At 50.8% G+C, this 21,113-nt stretch overlaps 2 protein-coding genes across 2 annotated transcripts; one reads left to right on the top strand and one right to left on the bottom strand.

Moving 5' to 3' along the window:
* The first annotated feature begins 640 nt into the window (after positions 1-640).
* Positions 641-11,634, top strand: SUMF2 (sulfatase modifying factor 2). The gene is made up of 9 exons (XM_052658252.1): positions 641-824; positions 2,732-2,891; positions 5,769-5,883; positions 6,547-6,591; positions 6,966-7,116; positions 7,996-8,051; positions 8,911-8,995; positions 9,174-9,318; positions 10,735-11,634. The coding sequence occupies exons 1-9, from the start codon at positions 641-643 to the stop codon at positions 10,817-10,819; spliced, it is 1,026 nt and encodes a 341-aa protein (XP_052514212.1). The 3' UTR covers positions 10,820-11,634.
* PHKG1 (phosphorylase kinase catalytic subunit gamma 1) lies at positions 11,291-20,236 on the bottom strand. Its single transcript, XM_052658240.1, has 10 exons — positions 20,078-20,236; positions 17,507-17,596; positions 16,570-16,748; positions 16,085-16,139; positions 14,033-14,098; positions 13,595-13,758; positions 13,120-13,210; positions 12,825-12,978; positions 12,556-12,681; positions 11,291-12,227 (listed from the first exon to the last, which is right to left on the bottom strand). The coding sequence occupies exons 2-10, from the start codon at positions 17,587-17,589 to the stop codon at positions 11,982-11,984; spliced, it is 1,164 nt and encodes a 387-aa protein (XP_052514200.1). The 5' UTR covers positions 17,590-17,596; positions 20,078-20,236; the 3' UTR covers positions 11,291-11,981.
* Positions 20,237-21,113: the final 877 nt, after the last annotated feature.

Raw genomic sequence — 21,113 nt, 5'->3', positions numbered from 1 at the left:
CTGCCTTCTTCACAGTCCAACTCTCACATCCATACATGACCACAGGAAAAGCCATAGCCTTGACTAGACAGACCTTAGTCGGCAAAGTAACGTCTCTGCTTTTGAATATACTATCTAGGTTGGTCATCACTTTTCTTCCAAGGAGTAAGCGTGTTTTAATTTCATGGCTGCAGTCACCATCTGCAGTGATTCTGGAGCCCCCAAAAATAGTCTGACACTGTTTCCACATCTATTTCCCATGAAGTGATGGGATCAGGTGCCATGATCTTCGTTTTCTGAATGTTGAGCTTTAAGCCAACTTTTTCGCTCTCCTCTTTCACTTTCATCAAGAGGCTTTTGAGTTCCTCTTCACTTTCTGCCATAAGGGTGGTGTCATCTGCATATCTGAGGTTATTGATATTTCTCCTGGCAATCTTGATTCCGGCTTGTGTTTCTTCCAGTCCAGCGTTTCTCATGATGTACTCTGCATGTAAGTTAAATAAGCAGGGTGACAGTATACAGCTGTTAACATCAGATGACCAAAACACGGGAGGTTCAGCTTCTAGACCTTAATCCTGAGGAAATAGTTTTTCCTTAATTAACCCGTTCTAGAACACAACGTAGGCGGACTTATTTCTAGCAGGGTGGGCTCTCGTGAGCAATGCGCACGCGCGCGCAGGGCACGGCCGCGGACGTGGGGCGTGCGGGGCGCGTGCGCAGCAGATCCGCAGGGTGGGGCTACTGCTGCGGAGGTGCTCACCGGGCTCGTGTTCCCGGCATGGGCATTTCGCTGTCTTCGCTGCTGACTGTGCTGTCGCTCTTCTCCGGCCGGTGGCTCGAACTAGGTCAGTGTGCTGGCCTGCCCGACTGTCCCAGGAGGCAGGAGGAAAAGGGTGGGGCGCTCGGCCACCGCGGCTGGCAGCGCCCGGAGCTACCTCCCAGGGGCGGCCAACTGGGCGAGGGGATTAACAGTTCATATCGTTGTATTTCACTTTTTTTTTTTTTAACTTTTAATTTATTCTGGAATCTTTTGAGCATAAAAAAATTAGTAAAACAAGCTTCTCCCGCCCGCCCCACCCCCACCCCCCACGTACCTGTTTCCCAGCTTAAACAGTTGCCAGTTTTAATCTTGCTTGTTTGGAACCCCTTCCATTTTTCCATTCTTCTGGGAGATTTAGTTTGGAGTCAATTGAGGCACGATACAGTTTTATTCGTAATTAGTTTGAATAGCCAAAAAGACGAGAAATCACACACATACACACACACACACACACAAGTATCACTAACTCTCCCACATAAAAAATTAACAATACTCCTTAATGTCATTAAACATCCAGTTAGTGTTCAAATTCATCTGCTCTGTTCTTAAATTATAGTTTACTTGTTGAATTAATGTCAAAATAAAATTCAAATGTTGTTCTTGTGTGTTGTTTCTTAGTTCTCTTTTAGTCTGAGAATTTCCTGCTTGCTCTGTTCCACCCTCCAGCCTCCCTTAAAGTTGATGAAATCATTAGTGTGTGTCAAAATGAGATCCAGAAAAGGGCCAAAGATAAGATTCTGGGGAACATGAAAACATGTGGACTCTGCCTTTAGGGAACTTACAGTACTTAGACATCTTTAGGTAAAAACACAACAAAGTAGTACATCAAGCCAGAAAAGGGTGGCCTTTAGGGTCTTGGTTTCTTCCTGTCAAATGAGGGAGTTGAAATAAAGATCCTTTTAATTCTATGATTTTTTTTTTTTGAGGTCTTCAAACAGCAAGTATGAGAGTTCATTTGATTATTTGATGATAATTTTTGTGCACTTGTGCTAGGCGCCAGGGATAACCTGGGAAAATAGATGTAGTTCTTTTCTTGTGTAATGGAGAAGAGGCAAAGAAACAACATGAGCAGAAGGATGAGTGGAGAGTTGATAGATGTATTTAAGCCTATGCTGTTGTTTAGTCGCTAACTCGTGTCGGACCCTTCTGACTCCAGGGACTGCAGCCTACCAGGCTCCTCTGTCCATGGAATTTCCCAGGCGAGTATTCTGTAGTGGGTTGCCATTTCCTTCTCCAGGGGATCTTCCCAACCCAAGGATCAAACCTGCATCTCCTGCATTGGCAGGCAGATTCTTAAAATGTTTAGATTTATCTCAGTGGAACAAAGGGTTGTCGTGTAGAGGGACAGAGAGGTAAAGAAAGAAAATCATTTGTTGAAAACCTGCTAACTGCTAAGTCACTTCAGTCATGTCCAACTCTGTGCAACCCCATAGACGGCAGCCCACCAGGCTCCCCCGCCTGTCCCTGGGATTCTCCAGGCAAGAACACTGGAGTGGGTTGCCATTTCCTTCTCCAATGCATGAAAGTGAAAGTGAAGTCGCTCAGTCATGTCTGACTCTTAGCGACCTCATGGACTGCAGCCTACCAGGCTCCTCTGTCCATGGGATTTTCCAGGCAAGAGTACTGAAGTGGGGTACCATTGCCTTCTCCGGTTGAAAACCTACCATGTGCTAAACATTTCACACATTTTAATATAGCCATGCATTTGAGTGAGTTAGATATTACCCCCTTTTTATAAATGAAGAAACTGAAATCCAGAAGAAGTAATTTGCCCAAGGTCATTCAGCAAATTAAGTGACAGAATAAGAATTTAAAGCCAAATTTTTCAACCTCCAGATTTTTTCACTATAGCATTGAGTCTTATATGATCCAAATATTGCCACTTGTTTTATATATATTAATGTAATTAATGACCACTCTCTTTTTCCTCAGCAGGAAATGGGCAGACAACCAACATGGTCCAGCTACCAGGTGGGAGATTCCGGATGGGAACCAATTCACCAGACGGCAGAGATGGTGAAGGACCTGTCCGTGAGGTGACGGTAAAACCCTTTGCCATCGACATATTTCCTGTCACCAACAAAGACTTCAGGTACTCCCAGTGTTCTTCCAGGAGAAATAACTCCTGGAAGAGTTATTCTAATAATATTTCACAATATTTAAAAGGAGATTAGCTTGTTCACTATCAGAATATGATCTTTACAAGTGTTACCTGCATTTTTCAGATGAGGAATCTGAAGTCTAAAGAGGTTTACCTCATTTTTCGTTAGTGGCCAGATCCCCTGATTCTTGATCCAGTGGATTGTCCCATGCACTGGGCATAGCACTGAGAAATAGGGGAGAAGTCAGACACTCTTCAACAGGGGAGGAGGAATCGAGAGAAGGGTCATAATAGTTGAGAGTTCCTTAAATTCCCTTTATATTGGGTTGGCCAAAAAGTGAGTTTGGTTTTAAGTAAAAATGACATATTTTTCCGTTTCAACAAGGATGTTATTGAACTAACTGAACAAACTCTTGGCCAACCCATTATTAGTAAATGGAATTATTTCCAGAATCAAACATTTTTATTCCAGCTTAATCTAAGAATTAGATTGTCATGTTGAATGCCTCAATGTCCCCAAAGTGATACATTTTGGCTAGGCTAAAGTAGAAAATGATCCAGCATATGTCAGTAATTCACCTTCAAAGAGTGGAGGGAGGAGTATATAGAAAGGAGTGGGGAAGGAAGAGGAGAGGATGGGAAGATAAATAAAGCAAATGTGAAAAATGACTTAAATTTTACATTTGTGGATTTAAAAGTTTTCAAGATCAAAACTTGTTGGTGAAAATTGATTCAGGAGACTCAGGCTAAAATAAACATAAAAGATCGTCAGTAAATTCCTCAGGCCTTCTAACTCATTGGTTCCACCTCTAGGGATTAGTCTTAAAGAATTAAGGTTGTTTAGCTAAAAAGGTGACTTTGTAAATAAATGTTAACAACTTAAGGATCGCTTAAATATATTGTATCAATATAACAGAATACTTAGCAGCCTTAAAAAAAACCTGTTGTCAAAAAGAGAGTTAAAAAGTGTTGTGAAGAAAGGTTACAAAATACTACACAAGATATGGCCCAGTTTTTTAAACTATGTGTATAGAATGTATATGCATTAAAAAGAACTGGAAGAAGCAATATTGCATGAGGTGATGGATTTTGCTCATGTTTTTGTGATTTCCAAAGGAAAATAATGACAGGAAGAACCTATGAAAGCGATTTAAAAACCCTTGATTGGGGACATCAGTGGCAGTCTAGTGGTTAAGACTCTGTGCTTCCAAGGCAGGGCACTGGTTCAGTTCTTGGTCAGGGAACTGAGATTCTGCATGCTGCACAGTGTAGCCAAAATAAATAAATAAATAAATTAGAGATGTCATCTTTAAAAAAAAAAAATTGGTTGTGGAGTGAAGAGGGAGAGAATATAGATAGTTGTATCTTGGTGTGATAATGGATGATTTTAGTTCTTTTCTTTTTACTTACCTATGTTTTCTCATTTTTCTATAATATGTTATATATGCTTTAAAAAATATTTTTAAAAGGAAAGTTATTAAAATCAAAGGAGAAATCACTTCTGATCAGGCTCACACCACATCATGACAGCCATAAATTGCTAGCTAGATAGATGCATTCTTTTATGTTTCAAATGATGACCTTTTAGATGAAATATAACGTCACCCCCAGCAAGCCCCTAAACTTTGCTTAGAATCCATAATCGGTGTTTACCTCTCTGGTAAGAGTCTCAAACCATTCAGATGGTCAGAGGTCAGTAAGTAGCTATTGCTACCAAATCTCACCTCCTCCTCCATTCTCAATACCCCTTTGATGGGTGAACAGTGTCTTTTCATTATCAGAGGGCTGACACCAACCGGGTACTCTCAGTCCAGAGAAAACAATCTGTCTTATCCTGGAAATCTGCATGTTGAAATAGGCTCAGCCATACCAAACTATATGAAAATCCATTCTAAAATCTCAGCAAGTCATTAAAAAAAATTCACTTATTTATTTGGTGACATTGGGTCTTAGTTGCAGCACCTGGACTTTCTAGTTGTGGCTTTCAGGTTCAGTAGCTCCTCGGCATGCGGGATCTTAGTTTTCCAACCAGGGATCGAACCCACATCCCCTGCATTGCAAGGCAGATTCTTAACCGCTGGACCACAGGGAAGTCCCTCAGCAAGTCATTTTGATTTGACTCAATTTCTCTCATCTGTCTGAGAGAAATTGAGTCAAATCAAAATGACTTGCTGAGATAGTAAAACCTATTCTCCCTTCCTCCCATGATTGATGTGAGATTAGGTATGTGATGAAGAGAGACCCACTCCCTGACCTTGAATCTTCTGAGCAGCTTTATTCATTATCTTTAAAAACTGGAGATAATCCAGATGAAATCTGGTCTATCCGTCCAGTGAAATACTACTCACCAACAAAAAAGGACAAAAACTGCCAAAAAAAAAAAAAAAAAGCAACAAACTACTGACAATGTCAACAACACGGATGCTTCTTGGAAGCAGTATGCTAAGTGAAAGAGGGCAGACCCCAAAACTACATACTGCAGGATTCAGTCTATGTGAATTGATATTCTGGGAAAGGCAGAACTATAGAGACGAAAAACAGATCAGTGATTGCGGAGGCATCGGGGAATTTGGGGGGGCAGTTAATGGAACTGCTCTGTATCTTGATTGTGACAATGACTATATGCTTTATCAAAACTCACAAAACTATACCCCAGAAAGTGTGAATTCTCCTGTTTGTGAACTGCACACACAGAAACAAATTTTAAAAGAAAATCTGCTCAGGCTCTCAGGTTAATTCCTTGTAGTTCCTGAGGACTCTATGATGTGTGACTAATAGGATAAGGGTGTATGAGGTTTGCTGGAGCAAGAGAGGGTGAGGGTGGAGCACAGAAGCCTGTCAGCTAAATTATGAAATCTCTCTTTTTAGGGAGTTTGTCAGGGAGAAAAAGTATCGCACAGAGGCTGAGGTGTTTGGGTGGAGCTTTGTCTTTGAGGACCTTGTCTCTGATGAGCTTAGAAACAAAGCAACCCAGAGAATGCAGGTAAGAGAACCCAGGCTTGCAGCTGGTTTCATGGGAGTGGGACCTGGACCGAGAACCCTATGGGGTCTAGGGGGTCACCTGGGCCACCGTAGAGAATCAAACCTGAGAACCAGAGGCAGGGAAGAAGCCAGAGAGACCCACCCTGGAAGAGCCAGATGAAGTTCACTCTGTGCTGAGGTCCACATAGAGAGACCCTGTAAGATGCAAATAATACACAGGGTTCAGGGTACTCCCTGGACCAGCCAGAGAACCCCTGGAGAAGCCTCCTTCTAATAAGGGTGTCTCAGTGGTAAAGAATCCGCCTGCCAACGCAGGAGATGAGGGTTTGATCCCTGATCCAGGAAGATCCAACATGCCAAGGAGTGACTAAGGCTGTGTGCCCCAACTACTGAAGCCCGTGAGCCACGATAAGAGAACCCACCGCAACAAGAAGCCCGCGTACGGCAACTAGAGAGTGGCCCCGCTCACCCTAGCTAGAGTAAAGCCCGCGCAGCAGCAAACACCCCGCACAGCCATAAACAAATGAATAAGTAAAAGATCCCAGACACAGCCTCACTTGGACCACCGGAGTCTCAGCCTGAAGTCTCTGCCTCCTGGGTGTCCGTCAGGAAGGTGCCTCGCTGGGTCAGAGCACCTTGTAATTGCGCTCCTTCTTTTTCACAGTCTCTCCTCTGGTGGCTCCCCGTGGAAAGGGCATTCTGGAGGCAGGTAAGGGTTGGTTCCTCTGTTTTGTCCCTTACCCCTGCTGACTCTCATTCTGGAAGCCTGGCTTCCCGTGATCCCTTGCGCATCTGGGAATACTGAGTTTTAAAGGATGATGGAGAAATTTCAGGGAAGCAGCCAAGCTGCCCCGTGTGCTCTGCACCGGTCCTTTTACCCTGGCCCATCCTCTTTGTCCCCTTTCTCCCTTTTGTCTCGTGTAGTCCTTTCTGTCTCTGGACCTCTCCTCACTCACCAGGCTCTCTCTTCCTACTTCCTTGCTCCATCTAGTGGTAAAAGCTGAACTCAGGCACCCTAAGCCTAGCCTTCCTCAGACTTCCATGAGCTCCCAGAAGCTTGTCTCACTTCATCCTGGCTATCAGCCTGCAGGTCCTGGCTCTGGCATCCGAGAGAAACTGGAGTTCCCAGTGGTACACGTGAGCTGGAATGATGCCCGTGCCTACTGTGCTTGGCGGGGGAAACGGCTGCCCACTGAGGAAGAGTGGGAGTTTGCTGCCCGAGGGGGCTTGAAGGGTATAGAGACGCCAGGGCGAGCTCCCTTGATTCTTTCTCTCCATCCTGCCTTGCATGGGGGGGGGGGGGGGGGAGGGGGGCTTCAAAGGGTGGGGCGGGCTCACACTCCCTGGAGTAGTGCTTCTTACACTCTGTGGTCATGGATCAATTGTTACTGTTATTTCTGATCTGTCTCAAACCAGTACTTCCATAAAACACCATAAAAATTAATAGCTAGAAAATGGAATGAAAAAACACACATACTTTTTTTTAGTTGTTGAAGATTCCACAGACATGTGCCATTTCAGATAAACACAATCAGAACCACATGGCGTGAGGAAAAGAAAAGTATTGCCTACACTGGATACCTTTTCCATAGCTGTGGGGGGATTAATGTGACAAACTGCTGTTTGTTCATAACTCAGTTATTTTTCAATCCTAACTAAACAGAAAGTTAGAGTGAAATGGCAATTCCCCGTATTCACTGCCTCTACACACTCTTTGAATGAACATCAGCTATACCCACAGTCAGTATTATTAATGTGGTAAAGGAGGCTGCTTGTCCATTGATCCAGTCTAAGTCCAATGAACAAGTCTCTCAGTGCTTACCCTCGGTGTCTGACTTACCCCAGCATGAGTGGGTAACAGATAGTCTACAGAATGGCACTGGTGCAAACCACACCTAGGACTGTGGTGTCCAGGAACAGATCAGAAGTCAGGGGCTCTGAGTGCAGTTCTGTGAGGGCAAGGGAAGGGTGTGAGATGTCAAAGTGAATCATCTTACTCTTCTTTCTCATCACCTCCTCTTCCTTTTGGTCCCCTCGCTCCTTCTGTGTCTTTCCCTTCTTCCCCAACCCTTTACCTCTGCCCTCCTCTGCTGTCTCCTTGCCCTCCCGGCAGGTCAGGTGTACCCCTGGGGAAACAAGTTCCAGCCAAACCGCACCAACCTGTGGCAGGTAAGACAAGTTCCTCGCCCTTGTTCTTTTCTCAGGCTGTGGATTGAGACTTGCTGCAGCCTGGGCATGGCGTTAGGCCGTGGGATTCAGGGGCCTCCATGTTCTAACAGACTGGAAACTTGGTAAAGGGCAAAAGACAGTGTAGTGGGGCTGCGTGGTGAAGATGAGCAGTGTGTGCTCGGGAGCGCATCCCTGCTTGGGACGGTGGGGGAGTGACTGGACGGTGAACGTGCCGTTTGAGCTGGTGGAACTGAAGCTTGCCAGGAGAAAAGTGGAGGAAACACCATGCGTGTCAGCAGTGGGAAAGGGTCCAGTGTGTCCAGAGACATGACAGACTCCGAGGGCTCGTGCACAGAGCCACTGCCCTCCAATCAAATGAATAAGTTGAACAAATGACCTCAGCAAACACTGGTTACTTGTTCCAGAATCTTGGTGATAAAGAGCAGGAGGTGAGGAAGGCAGGGTCAGGGCAGGTAAGGGAGAGTGAAGCCTGTTGGTGGTGGAAGGGAAGGGAAAGGTACAAGGGAACACTGGTTCCTATAGGGAGAGGCGGGGTACAGAGTGGGGAGACGGGGCCTTTCCTCCGAAGACACATGGGGTTCATGCAGCTGAGGGAAGTCTCTGAGAGTGGAGAAGTGGGTGGGCTGGGCGGGTGTGGACACATGGGGAACCACACACTTCCTAATCCAGCCAGGAGGTCATGGTGGAGGACATGAGGCAGCTGGCTTGGGACCTCAGGTCACTGCCCCATGCCCTTCCCCTACCCCAGAGGGTGCCGCAAGATGGCCTTGGTTAAAACCCCTCTGGGCAAGTGGATGGTAAATCCTGTAGCCTAAACATCCCTTCCCGCCCATCCCAGGGAAAGTTCCCCAAGGGCGACAAGGCTGAGGATGGCTTCCACGGCGTCTCCCCCGTGAATGCCTTCCCCCCACAGAACGACTACGGTAAGACTGCACAGCGGGTTGCTGTCAGCGCTCACAGGTTGGTTGGCGGGATGGTTCTGCCTGGTGGTCGAGGCAGGAGAAGCAGCGGTGGGAAGCAGTCGGTCCCCCCGGGCCGTTGTTGGTCAGGGCAGGTGTAGGGGCATACCCAGCCAGGGCCTGAGCCACCGCTGTGCTGCAGGGCTCTATGACCTCATGGGCAACGTATGGGAGTGGACGGCGTCACAGTACCAGGCTGCCGACCAGGACATGCGTGTCCTCCGGGGGGCGTCCTGGATCGACACAGCTGACGGCTCTGCCAACCACCGGGCACGTGTCACCACCAGGTGAGGGGCTGGGTCCTGGTCTCCTGGAGCACAGGTGGCACTGGAGCTGCTGTGGGCGCTGCTTCCACCCCTCTCTTTCCACTGAGGGGTGTGGGTCCAGAAGAGAAGGCAAGCCGAGCTCACCAGGTAAAGCCTGGAGCCCGGTGCCTTTTCCTGCCAGCTCTCAGCACCGAGGGAGACTATGTCTGACGTCTTAATTATATGGGTTTCTCTTGTCTTCATAGCTAGGCATGCAAAGGGAGGGGACTGGAATGGCCACATCCATAGGTCATGGCAAGGGATCATTGAAATATTAACTTTTCTAACAAGAGGGCATGTAAAAAAAACATTTTCTGCCACCATTTTGTTTTACAATCAAGGAAAAATTGTCTCAGGGAGGTTCTGGGATCTGCTCGTTTCATATGGATGATTAGTGATGGTCAGTGCTGGCCCCTGAATGGTAGAGTTCCCAGCTCCCAAGTTGCCTTCTAGGACTTTCTGCTTTGTCTGTAGATTTATTTTGATTAATCTCCCTGCAGCTCCTCCTGCTCCTGGGTTCCTTAAGGATGGTAGAGAGGCCTTGTGGATTATCCTCACCTTTTTCTTTTTTTTTTTTTTAACGTTTATTTACTTATTTGTTTGGCTGCATTGCATCAGGCAGGATCTTTCATTGTGACTCACAAACTCTATAGTTGTGGCACCTGGGCTCAGTAGTTGCAGTGCACTGGTTTACTTGCCCCGAGGAATGTGGGATCTTCATTCCCCGACCAGGAATCGAACCCCATTCCCTGCATTGCAAGGCGGATTTTTAACCACTGGTCCACCAGAGAAGTCTTTCCCCTTTAACCTTAGGACAAAGGAGTGGAGAAAGTATTGGTCTGGGGACCAGGAAATTGGGTTTGCTGCTGATTCCGCTGAAGCAGTGGTTGGCCTTGGGCAAGACATGTAAATCTTCCTGGTATCTGATTCTGGGGTCTGTGAGATGGTGAACAAAACCTACCCTCCAGAGCAGTAAGAGAAATAGCAAATGCGGGAATCCACGTGAAAGTTCTTTGAAAAGTGTGAGTACTGATTGACACTGTGATGTTCTCACTTGTTGCCAACAGGTTCTTTTTGGCTGAGTTATTAGTCTAAACTGCCAACAGTTGGAAGTTATTAGGCACGGCCTTTCCCGCCTTCCATGCAGTCTCAGGACCACCCTCGATTCCTACACCCTGTCCCAAGGTCCCTTCTTACCTCTCCCCACTCCCCAGGAATGGCATGCCCTCTGGACCTGCCCTCACACCACTTTTCTTTCCAATCTGGGCCCTCCCCAGTCCCCAGCCCCCAAACTCCTCAGACCACAGCAGGCCCTGGGAGCTGGAGCAGGAGAGCTGGGTGAGGCCCAGGCCCCTTTCTCAGCAAATGTCCGTTCTCTCTCCCCTTCTCTGGTGGCAGGATGGGCAACACTCCGGATTCCGCCTCAGACAACCTAGGCTTCCGCTGCGCTTCCAGTGCAGGCCGACCGCCTGGAGAGCTGTGAGTGGCCATGCAGAAACCAGAAGAGTCCCGTGGCACCCAGGCCACTCCCCGGCCACATTCCAAACACAGCCAGACTCCGGATGACCTCCATCCCCTTCCCCATCCTCTGTGACAGGCACCTCTCCCCAGGGCAGGAAAGGACCCTGACCTCCACAGAGGGGTGACACTGTGTCTTGGAGACGGGGCCCAACTTATTGATTGTGGCCAGGAGCTGGATGTTTCTCTTAGAGGTCAGATATTGACCATATAGGGGCTACATATTCAAACAGCTGGGTCACAGTGCTCAGAAAGGCAGTTTGTGAAAAAAATTTTCAATCTGCTCCTTCCCCTTTCATGATGTCTGACCCAGGGATCTGACATTATTCAAGGCAGAATCTCTCCCAACCCAGGAATCAAACCAGGGTCTCATGCATTGCAGGCGGATTCTTTACCAACTGAGCTCTCAGGGAATCCAGAATCTCCCCAGGCCTCTTTGTTTTGCCAGCAAGTTGCCATAGAAAGAAAATTATTCCTTTATTTGCCTTATTTGTGGGGTTTCACACATCTCCAAGGGAACCTGGTTTCCAGCACGTGAAATGCAATTCCGTGTGCTCTTTAAAGCTCAATGTCAGTCTTAAAAGGGTCTAGGAGAACCATGGATTTACCAGGTGAGACTGTGCACCATGGGAGTCACAGAATGAATAGTACTCAAAAGAAACAGCAGATGATTCCCTTTCTATTGTTAATTATGCAAGGGCTCTATACACATGCCTCTATACACGTCCCCAGAGAAGAACCTGCTCCCGTGGTGTCACTGGATATTGTGGGGTCAGTAAAAATCGCCTGTGATTGTGATTCTCAGACTGTTCTCTTTCATCCTCACCCTGGGACCCTCTGGGCAGTGCACTGAGTGTCAATAACTCTGGGCCTCCCAGAGGAGAAGCGGAGATGGTAGTACACCTGGGCAGTGGAGCTTCCTAGAGGCTCCAGGTTCTAACCACAGCTGGTCCCCCAGTCCGGGGGCCTGGCTCCGGCTGCACTGACCACCAAGTGATGCCCCTGAGAGGGGAGAGTGGCCCCAGTTCCTGGGGTCCTGGCCAGGGCCCTGCACACGCTCTCACCCCTTTTCGGGGGCGTCTGCACCGTGCCTGATCCCCGCCCCACCTACCCTGCCCGCCCTTCCCTCAGAAGTCCTCCTCAACCAGGGAGAGGAGCACGGCCTTGGGCGTGTTCTCGAAGAGGGCCGCCCGGTTCTGCTGCTGCCCCTTCTTCACCCAGTGACCATAGATCCGGAAAGCGTAGGCGTCGATGAGTCGCCGCAGAGGCCGGAGGGCATAGGGGTCTCGAATGACGATCTCCCGGGTCACGGGCTTCACCCGGCGGTACTGGTAGTAGATGCGCACTGAAGCCAGCACCGTCAGGCAGATCACCTGCGGGGGCGGGGCCTGAGCACCGGGCCACACCCCCTGGCCCGTCTCCTCCCGTCCCGCGCAGGCCGACCCGAGCTCGGATGCCTCCAAGCCTTGCGCGGCGTCGGTTGGGCGCGTCCTACCGTCACCGCCCCCAATTACCCCCATTCCCGCCCGACCCGCAAGAGCAGCAACAGAAGCCGGGAGAAACTGAGCTGGAACCATCACGGGGCTGGCTGGGAGGGGAAGGGCGGGTGCTCTGGAAACGCCGTGGTCGTGAGGAGTCCTTATGAAGGGCACTGGGGGCTTGGGTTTCAGGGGCCCTGAGTGGGAGGTGAGCCCGCAGTACCTTGAACTTGCCCCGGGGGCTGAAGTGACGCACTTCCTCCACCACGTACTGCTGGAAGAAGGGGTGCGCCAAGGCCTCTTCTGCCGAGCAGCGGTTCTGGGGGCTCACCACCAAGAAGCGAGAAACCTGAGAGAAACACGGCGGAACGGAGGACGTGTCAGGCCGGGGTCTCTCCCCCAGCAGGCTCCCCCCAACTCCGACACCGCACGCCGGGAACACTGGACTTGCCCCTCGCCTGAGCCCGGGCGCCAGCATGTCCGGCCTCTCACCAAGTCCTTCACGGTGTCGGAGTAATCGTCCCATTCCGGTGAGCCAAACTGGTAGTTGCCACTCATGATCATTCTCAACATCAGCATCTGCTTGCGATGCCAGAAGGGCGGGGAGCCGGCCAGCAGCGTGTACATGATGACCCCCGTGCTCCACCTGGCACCGGGGGAGCGGCGGAGCGAGGCAGGTGGGCGGGTTGTAGCGCCCACCCGAATTCCCCCTTCCCCAGCCTGGTGCTCCCAGTCAGGGGAGCACCCCTGTCCCTATGGGTCACCTCCCTCCTCCCAACACACTCACATGTCCACCTCCTTCCCATAGCCGGGGTGGTCATCGTTCATGGAGCACTCGATGATCTCAGGGGCCAGGTAACTGGGGGTCCCACAGACCTCTGCAGGGACAGTTTCCATCGGGGCAGGTCAGCAGAGGCACATGGTAGAGAAAGGCCCACAGAGAGTAGACGTGAAACTGAAGTGGTATGGCCGGACTGGGACTCTGAACACGGCCCCAGGCTCAGAGCCAAGGGCAGGCCAGGGTGCTGGCTCCTGTGGCCACCCGCTTGGCCTGTCAGTGGTTTGGTGATAGGAGCCAGCACTGGGTTAGAACACAGGCAGTGGGAACCTGGCTCAGCCCAGTCCTGGGAAGAGACAGCCAGCCTTGAAATGGTAGGAATTTTTATTCTTGGGGGGAAAAAAATCCCAGGCAGTCCCTGTTCCCAGGAGAGCTGATGAGAGAGCCTGAGCCCCTGACACGGGCCAAGGCCACGTTACCGGACCTCGCAGCTTCTCTCCTGGCTCCAGCTGGCAGGAAAAGCCGAAGTCTGTAAGCTTGATGTTCATGTTATCGTCCAGGAGGATGTTCTCAGGCTTCAGATCCCGATGCACGATGTTGAGTCTGTGCAAGGTGGCGATCACCTCCAGCAGGGCTCTCATGATCTTCCTAGGATGGCACAGGCACACGTTACCCTCATCTGCTACTCTGCAGGGTCAGGTAACAGGCGGGGAGACCGAAGCCCACAGGCCAGCCCGACTGCAAGTGACAGAGGACTCCAGACAGGCGGGCCCACCTAGGCTGGGTCAAGGAAGGAGGGATACCGCCATAGCCCGTGGTGCACACTCCCCAACCAGACCAGTGCACGCCGTGCCGCCTCCACGACCTCCGTGCCTAAGCTGGACTCGGACAGGAAGTAGGGAGGGGGCAAGTGGACCCTCACCTGGTCTCCTTCTCACTCAGGGTGACCTTCTCAGTGAGGTAGTCAAAGAGCTCCCCTCTCTTCATCCTGTGGGGACAGAGGATTTGTCACTGCATGGGCCGGCAGGTTACCCCCTCCTTACCCGATTTCCCACCTAACACCTCCAGATGCAAAGTGGCCCACTCCCCACGAAGGACCACAATCTGCAGGGAGGAGCTGGGGAAGTGAGTGGAGAGGCTGTCTGGGAAGGTTGGAGTAAGAACAAGGGACACTGGAAGGGTGGGGTGGCACCGTTGGGAGGGTCCCCCATGTGTGAGTGACAGCATGGACTGGGACCCATCAAAGCCAAAATCAGAGTCGGGGGAGGAGAAAGGGACCCTGAGTCACTGGCCCAAGGTCCCAGACCCAGATCAGAAGGACCAGAGTGTCCTGACTTTTTCCAGGAACAAATGGAAGCAGCAGCAGTACAAGTGATGGAGGAGCGCTTTTGTCTATTTTTGGATTTTTTAGGATTAAGAAGTGTGATTCCATCTTCCCACTTGAGAGGATCTAGAAGGAGGTCTCTGCTGGAATAATCTAGTTATACCCTGGAGGGCAACTTGAGGCAGCATTATAAATAACTTCCCGAGCAACTTCTTCAAAGGTTAGAGACATTTGAGCTGCCCTCAAGGGTTCTACAGGACTGAGCCACTGAGCAGAGCTGAGACAGCTGCAGCTGGGCAAGGCCAGAGGGGTCCGGCAACCCACTCCAGTACTGTTGCCTGGAGAATCCCATGGACAGAGGAGCTTGGCGGGCTACAGTCCACGGGGTCGCAAAGAGTCGGACACGACTGAGTGACTTCACCTCACCTGCCCACCCCTTCAGGGAAAGCAGAGATTTTGGCCAGTATTGGAGGGAGACAAGAAAATCCTTGAATTTAGCTGGTGCAGCAGGGAGGGGAGTTCTGTTTGAGAAGCAGCCCACAAATTACAGATGTAAGCCTTGTTTCAGACATTATTGGTACCATGTTCTTAAAAAGCAATGTGTGCCTCCGGTTTTGATCACTTCAATTCCATTTTAAACACACTAGGAGAATTCACTAATGGCAGCAGCAGCAGCAGCAAAAAGATGTACCAGTAAACACTGGGACACTGCAAGGTCCATCAGCAGGCTCCTGCCTTCCTAGAGCTGGCAGTTTAATTATACACAAAGGCCACATTAAATGGTGTCTCCATGAAAAAAAGTAACACTGTGCATGTTCTGTAGGGTGACCAAAAAAAAAGTTCCAACGACAAAAAATAAGTTCCAACAATACAAAATCTGCTTGAATAATTCTCTGAAGTAAATCTAGTCCCTAGATGACAAGGAGCTTATCTCAATAGTCCTGTTGGTGCACAAGCAGAGGAATAGTGACATGTTTTTGACAGTGATAATGGTGATGATGACATTGATGATAATGTCAATCTTTGAACTTCATGCCTAATACAATCTCTACCGCCTGCCTCTCTCATGGGCCTCTTGCCCCAGTACTGCCTCAGATCTTCCCTCTGCTGGGGGCTCCTTCTCTGGGTCTTGGCTGGACTCCATCTCACCCTTCATCCAGGTCTCTGCTTAGGTCCCTTCTGGAGAACATTCCCCACCCGCTCCCTCTGACCTTGCTCAGCTCTGTGTGTCTGGATATGTGCATAACTCTGTGTGTGTTTCATGACTTGATTGCTTTCTCCTCACTCCCTGTGAAAACTAGCGCATGTAGACTTGCATATCCTCAGCGTCTGGAATAAGCATTGCCTGGTGGCCCTGGTCATCAGCATGGTAGTTAGTGATGACTAGCATTTACATTGTGTCAGTCCCTCTATATTTATTACTCCTGCAGGACTGATGAGAAAGCTGATGTGGAAAGTAAATCATCCTGCCCAGAAGGGACCCAGGGTTCAAAACCTGGCAGCCTGACCCCAAGGGGCTGATCTGCCTAAAGCCTTTCTGTCCTTATTTGATGTCCACCATGTAGGGGGCTGGCTGCTGGTCTCCAGGAAGCCCTGAATGGGGGGCCACAATAGAATTTTCTCAGTTAGGCCCCAGGCCTGGGTACTTACAGATCAAACACCAAGAAGAAGAAGGTGTTGGTCTCATAAGTGTCCTTCAGCTGTACTGAAATGGAAATGGCTCATCTCAGGAGCAGAGGAGCCCAGGCGGGGCAGTGGAGGTGCAGGGGCGAGGGGATTAAAGCCGCTGTGGGCTGACTCAGAAGCTGGAGGGGGTATCAGGTTTTAAAGGAAGCCTCCCCCTCCCCCCGGGAGAGGGGGCAGCCAGGGACTTTGAACTCCACATTCCCCCACCCACACCCCTGCCTGTCATCCCTTCTGTGAGGCTGAAAGAAGAGCCTTGGAGCTGAATCCTGGGAGCAGGAAGGTGGAGCTGGGAGCCCCAAGCCTCTGGGCACTGTGCTGCTGGAGCCCTGGGTTGCAGGAGACACTCTGGGTGTTTCTGGCTGGCTGCACTGGGGCCACACTCCCCGGCCTGGGTTATCAGCACAGAACGGGGGCAGAGCACCCTGCTGCGGCTTGGGGCCACCACTCACTGATGTTGGGGTGTCCCGAGACCTTGCGCAGGATGTCCACCTCCTTCTGCGTGGCCTCTCGCAGCTCCTGCACCTCCTGGGAGCTGAAGCTGCCCCCGCCGGTGATGTCGATGATCTTCACAGCGTACTCCTGGCACGTGGGCTTGTGGATGCAACGCCTGACGACACTGCTCACTCCCCTGGGGGTGCAGAGGACAGATGGTCCTGGGGGCCCCTCACCCCAGGGCGATGCCCACATTCAGGCCACAGTAGAAAGGTCCTGCCTTGTCCCCCAACTCCCTGTGAGCTTCGGGGCAGCAGTCGCCAACTTTGGGGCCCATTTTTGGCACCAGGGGCCAGTTTCATGAAAGACAGTTATTTCATGGACCTGTGGGATGAGGGATGGTTTCGGGATGATTCAAGCGCATTACATTTATTGTCCATTTTATTTCTATTAGTATTGCATCAGCTCCACCTCAGAGCATCAGGCATTAGATCCTGGAGGTTAGGAACCCCTGCTTTGGCGGACAGAAGGTTGAAGAAGGCTTGAGGGGGGGCCGGGGTGATTTGCCTGGAGCCAAAGAGGAAGAAGTCTGCTGTCAGGCCTCCTGGTTCCCGTCAGTGCTCTTTCTCAGCTCAGAGGAAGAAACCGTACACTCCTAGGACCGCGAGCTGCATTCTGACGCCTGATCCCTGACCTTGGGCCAAGGCTGGGTTGGGATGTGCTGTCAACAACTCTGGGGTTGGGGGGTGGGGCTCCCTTTGCTGGGAGGGTCTCTGATCTGGGTGCCCTTATACCTGCTTCCTCCATCCCAAACCCCAAACTGAAGTTTTCTCCAAGTGGACAGTGCTTTGGGGATGAAGACGGTCAGGGCTCAGGGTCAAGGAGAGATTGCTCCTGCCCCCAGAGCCGGCCAGAAGCTCGGACTGCACTTCTTGGGGGAGGTCTGGGCCTTACCTGCCCAGGATCTCCTTGGGCTCATAGTTCTCGTAGAAGCTCTGTGCAGAGTAGGAGTCTGGCAGTGACTTGTCCTGGGTCATGTCAGCTCTAAGAGGGGAACAGAAAGAAACCGTCAGCCTTCCTGACCTAGGGGATGTGGTCTGTGAGGTCTAAAACCATCTCTCCCTTAGCTTTGTATTTCCTGGCAGAGGGCTGACCTCTTGTGAATATTCAAAATAAATGCTTGTGAATTTTATAGATAGCCAATGGGAATGTGCTGTATAACACAGGGAGCTCAACCTGGTGCTCTGTCAACCTAGAGGGGTGGGATGGGATGGGAGGTGGGAGGGAGGTTCAAGAAGGAAGGAACGTTAAGTATAGCTACGGCTGATTCATGTTGATACATGGCAGAAACCAACACAACACTGTAAAACAATTACCCTTCAATTAAAAATCAATAAATTTTTAAAAATAAAATTTAAAAACCGCTTGTGAATTTTAAGAAAGCTCTGGAAAGAGCCCAGCTTGCTTCTCCCCACTGTTGTAAACTTTTGTGACCCCAGGTGACCACGTGGCTCGCAAAATGTTCTCCTTGTTAGCTGTTGCTCCCCAGGAGCAGCAGCAGATGGTCAGCCAGGTCCAAGCCCAGGTTCGAGGCAGGAATCAGACCACTGGGCCCTAGGGTTAGCTCTGACAAGGCCAACACACCCCTGGGTTTAGGAAGAACCACCAACAAACTCTGCAAAGGACAAATTAAAGTGCCTTTTCTTTTCCTCTTGGAGGAGATGACGCCAGTCCTGCTTTCCTTTGCCTGCCCTCTGCACTTGTGGAAAAGGTGAGAAACTTCATGGTTTCATCTTCAAATATGGCGCCCCCATAATCTCACGTTATTGCTCCAGAAGTAACTGTCCTACCAGGAAAACACCACTCCTTCCAGGACAGGCTTCCTATGCTTCCCTGCTGCTTCCTCACTCCTCCCATCCTGACTCCGGACTTCTGTCGTCACTCTTCCTCCTGCTCTCTTCCTTCCTCTGTTCTCTTTCCTCCTTCCTATTTTTTTCCCTTCCTTTTTTAAAAAGTTTTTTTTTTTGCCTGTATTGTTGTTTTATCTTGGGGGCTGCACCACTGGGCATGCAGGATCCTCGCTCCCCAACCCGGGATCAAACCCACACCCCCTGCACTGGAAGCTTGGCATCTTAACCACTGGACCACCAAGGAAGTCCCCTTTCCTCCATCCTTCTTCCATACTCTGAGAAGCACTGTGCCAGGTGCTCCGAGGGAGGCAGAGCTTGATGGGTGAGTCCTGGTCCCGGCCTCTGGTGTCACTCATGGACATGTGCCCACTCCATCCAACTGTGATGGTCTCTGGGACTTCCCAACCACCCCTCCCGCTGGGCCCAGTGCAGGTGCTGCTCCATAGATGTAAGTCAGCAGCCAGACTGGTCCAGATTCCTGCCCACAGGATGGTCCTGTCCTCAGCATGCCCTGGGCCCTACCTAACAATGACCAGTGAGCCCTGGGTGGCCCCGCTGCAGGGTGAGCAGAGCAGAGCCAGGACACTCAGGCCTGCACCCAGAGGAGCTGGTCAGCTTTGCTTCAGGAACGTGGAGGCCACTGGGCACTGAACTCCTTCCTCGCTCGGAGGATTTGAGGAATGGAGAAAATGCTGTACCAACCGGAAGAGGGGCAGAGAGAAAATGGGCACGAGCTTCTGCTCAGCACGGCCAAAGCTGCCTCTGGTCCCACTTCCATCTCGCTTTCTGGGTCCAAGAAGGCCTGGCCTGATCAAGGGGCCAGTTTGCTGACTGGCGGCAGCCTGGGCTGCCTGGGGACAGGCTGGCTGTTCCAGGAAGCCTGGTGTCTTCACTGCTGGGTGCCTGGTTACTGGGGGAAGGACAAGAATAACAACGGTCTCCTCTGCCAGCGGCAGGCCTGGCGCTGCCTCCACTCCACCCTCGTCAGCAACCCTGGCTGAGCACAGGAGTGTCTGTTCCCCAGAAAAATTAGCCCAGTTCCTGGTGAGTCCTGTAAAGCTCCAAGGCGGGCATCTGTTCCCCTGCTCCCCACCTCTCAAAGCCGAGTAGGAGGTCTCTCCCTTCCCCCAGCCCTCCATGCACAGAGGGTGTAGCTGGACCCAGCCTGGCATGCCATCCCATCCAGGGGCCCTATTCCCTGGCACAACTAGCTCCACCCGAGTTCTGGCACTGGGCGGGTGGGTGGTGAGGTCCATCTTGCCCCATCCCCTTGCTCTAGGCCTAACTTGGGGCCAGCTTCGTGCCTCTGTCCACCGTCCCCACCTGCATCCCCCAAGGCGCCTTTGGAAAGGGTTCCCAAATGCGAGGACGTAGCCCGGTCCTTTTTGGAACATAACATCTCTCCTCAAAACTGAGAGTCAGCAAACAGTCACAGGGATCTACTTTCTGTGGACAAATACCTTCAAAAGTCAATGCTGCCATTCTCCTGGGTTTGTCTACTGTCAGAAGTGGGGAGAAGTGGGCCTAGTGGGTTTGGGAGGGTTCTGTCTTCTCTACCCCATGACTTCTCCTGCTCCCCACCTGGCTTTTATCACTCACTGACCCAGCTACTCACCGCTATGTCCTCGCAGGTCCTGGAGTGAACGTGATGGGGATCCCAAAGGTCCCGGACCCGCCCAGGAAGAGGGGACAGCAGAGGACTGAAGTGTGTCCCGAGCAGACACTTGCGGCCCGAGTAGGGTATCTTGCTGTTCTTCCTGCTACTTGAGGACGGAAGGCTGATGTGCCAAAAATAAAGCACAACTGCAAAGCTGGGATGCTGGCCAAGGCTTGGCAGGCCAAGTCTCACCAGGGGCTGACCTCTGGTGGAGGGTGAAGGAAGTTCGGGCGGCCTGGGAGCAGGCAGGACAGCATGTGGTGATCAGTTGGTGACCAGTCTTCCCTCGGGAGCTCACTCAGCCTCCCGGCCTGTGGGAGAACAAAGCCAGCTTGCCAGAAATGCACTGGCTTCTCTGTGTGCTGGACGCCCTGGAGACACCCCTGTGCGCCCACCCTGAAGTCTGGCTGCCCGGGGGAGCCACTCAGCTACAATTTGTGTGGCTGCCTGACCAAACGCAGACCTCAAAGTTTATCCCAGACTCCAGCTCTGATCAGCCTCCAACATTTCATTCTCAACTCATTTTGTTTTCAGCCAGCAGTTCCTGATGAATGAGAGGAGGTTCATGTGCCAGGAAAAAACACTTGGGCGCTAACCGTGGGCAGCTTTGGGCTCTTTGGGTGAGGGTCCTCATCACTGTGATTCTAGCTTAAGAGGTTGACAGAATTGTATGCTGGCACAAAAAGGACACTTAAAAAGATATTTCAGAGAAATTAAGCTTTTTATATTTATTTTTTATTTATAATTTGTTTGGCTGTGTCAAGTCCTAGCTGCGGCTGGCGGGGTCTTTGATCTTCTTTGCCACTTCTTTGCATGAGGACTCTAGTTGGGGCGTGTGTTATCTACATCCCTGACTCAGGCCTTCTGCACTGGGTGCATGAAGTCTTAGCCACCAGACCACCAGAGAAGTCCCAGTAGACACTTTTTTAATGCTCTCTCATTCCAAAGCTACCTGTTCTTCAAACCCCTAATTCTAATACACCAAATGAAGAAA

Source organism: Budorcas taxicolor, chromosome 2 (genome assembly GCF_023091745.1).
Source record: "Budorcas taxicolor isolate Tak-1 chromosome 2, Takin1.1, whole genome shotgun sequence".
NCBI classification, from domain to species: domain Eukaryota; kingdom Metazoa; phylum Chordata; class Mammalia; order Artiodactyla; family Bovidae; genus Budorcas; species Budorcas taxicolor.
This window is presented reverse-complemented; position numbering and strand designations above follow the sequence as displayed.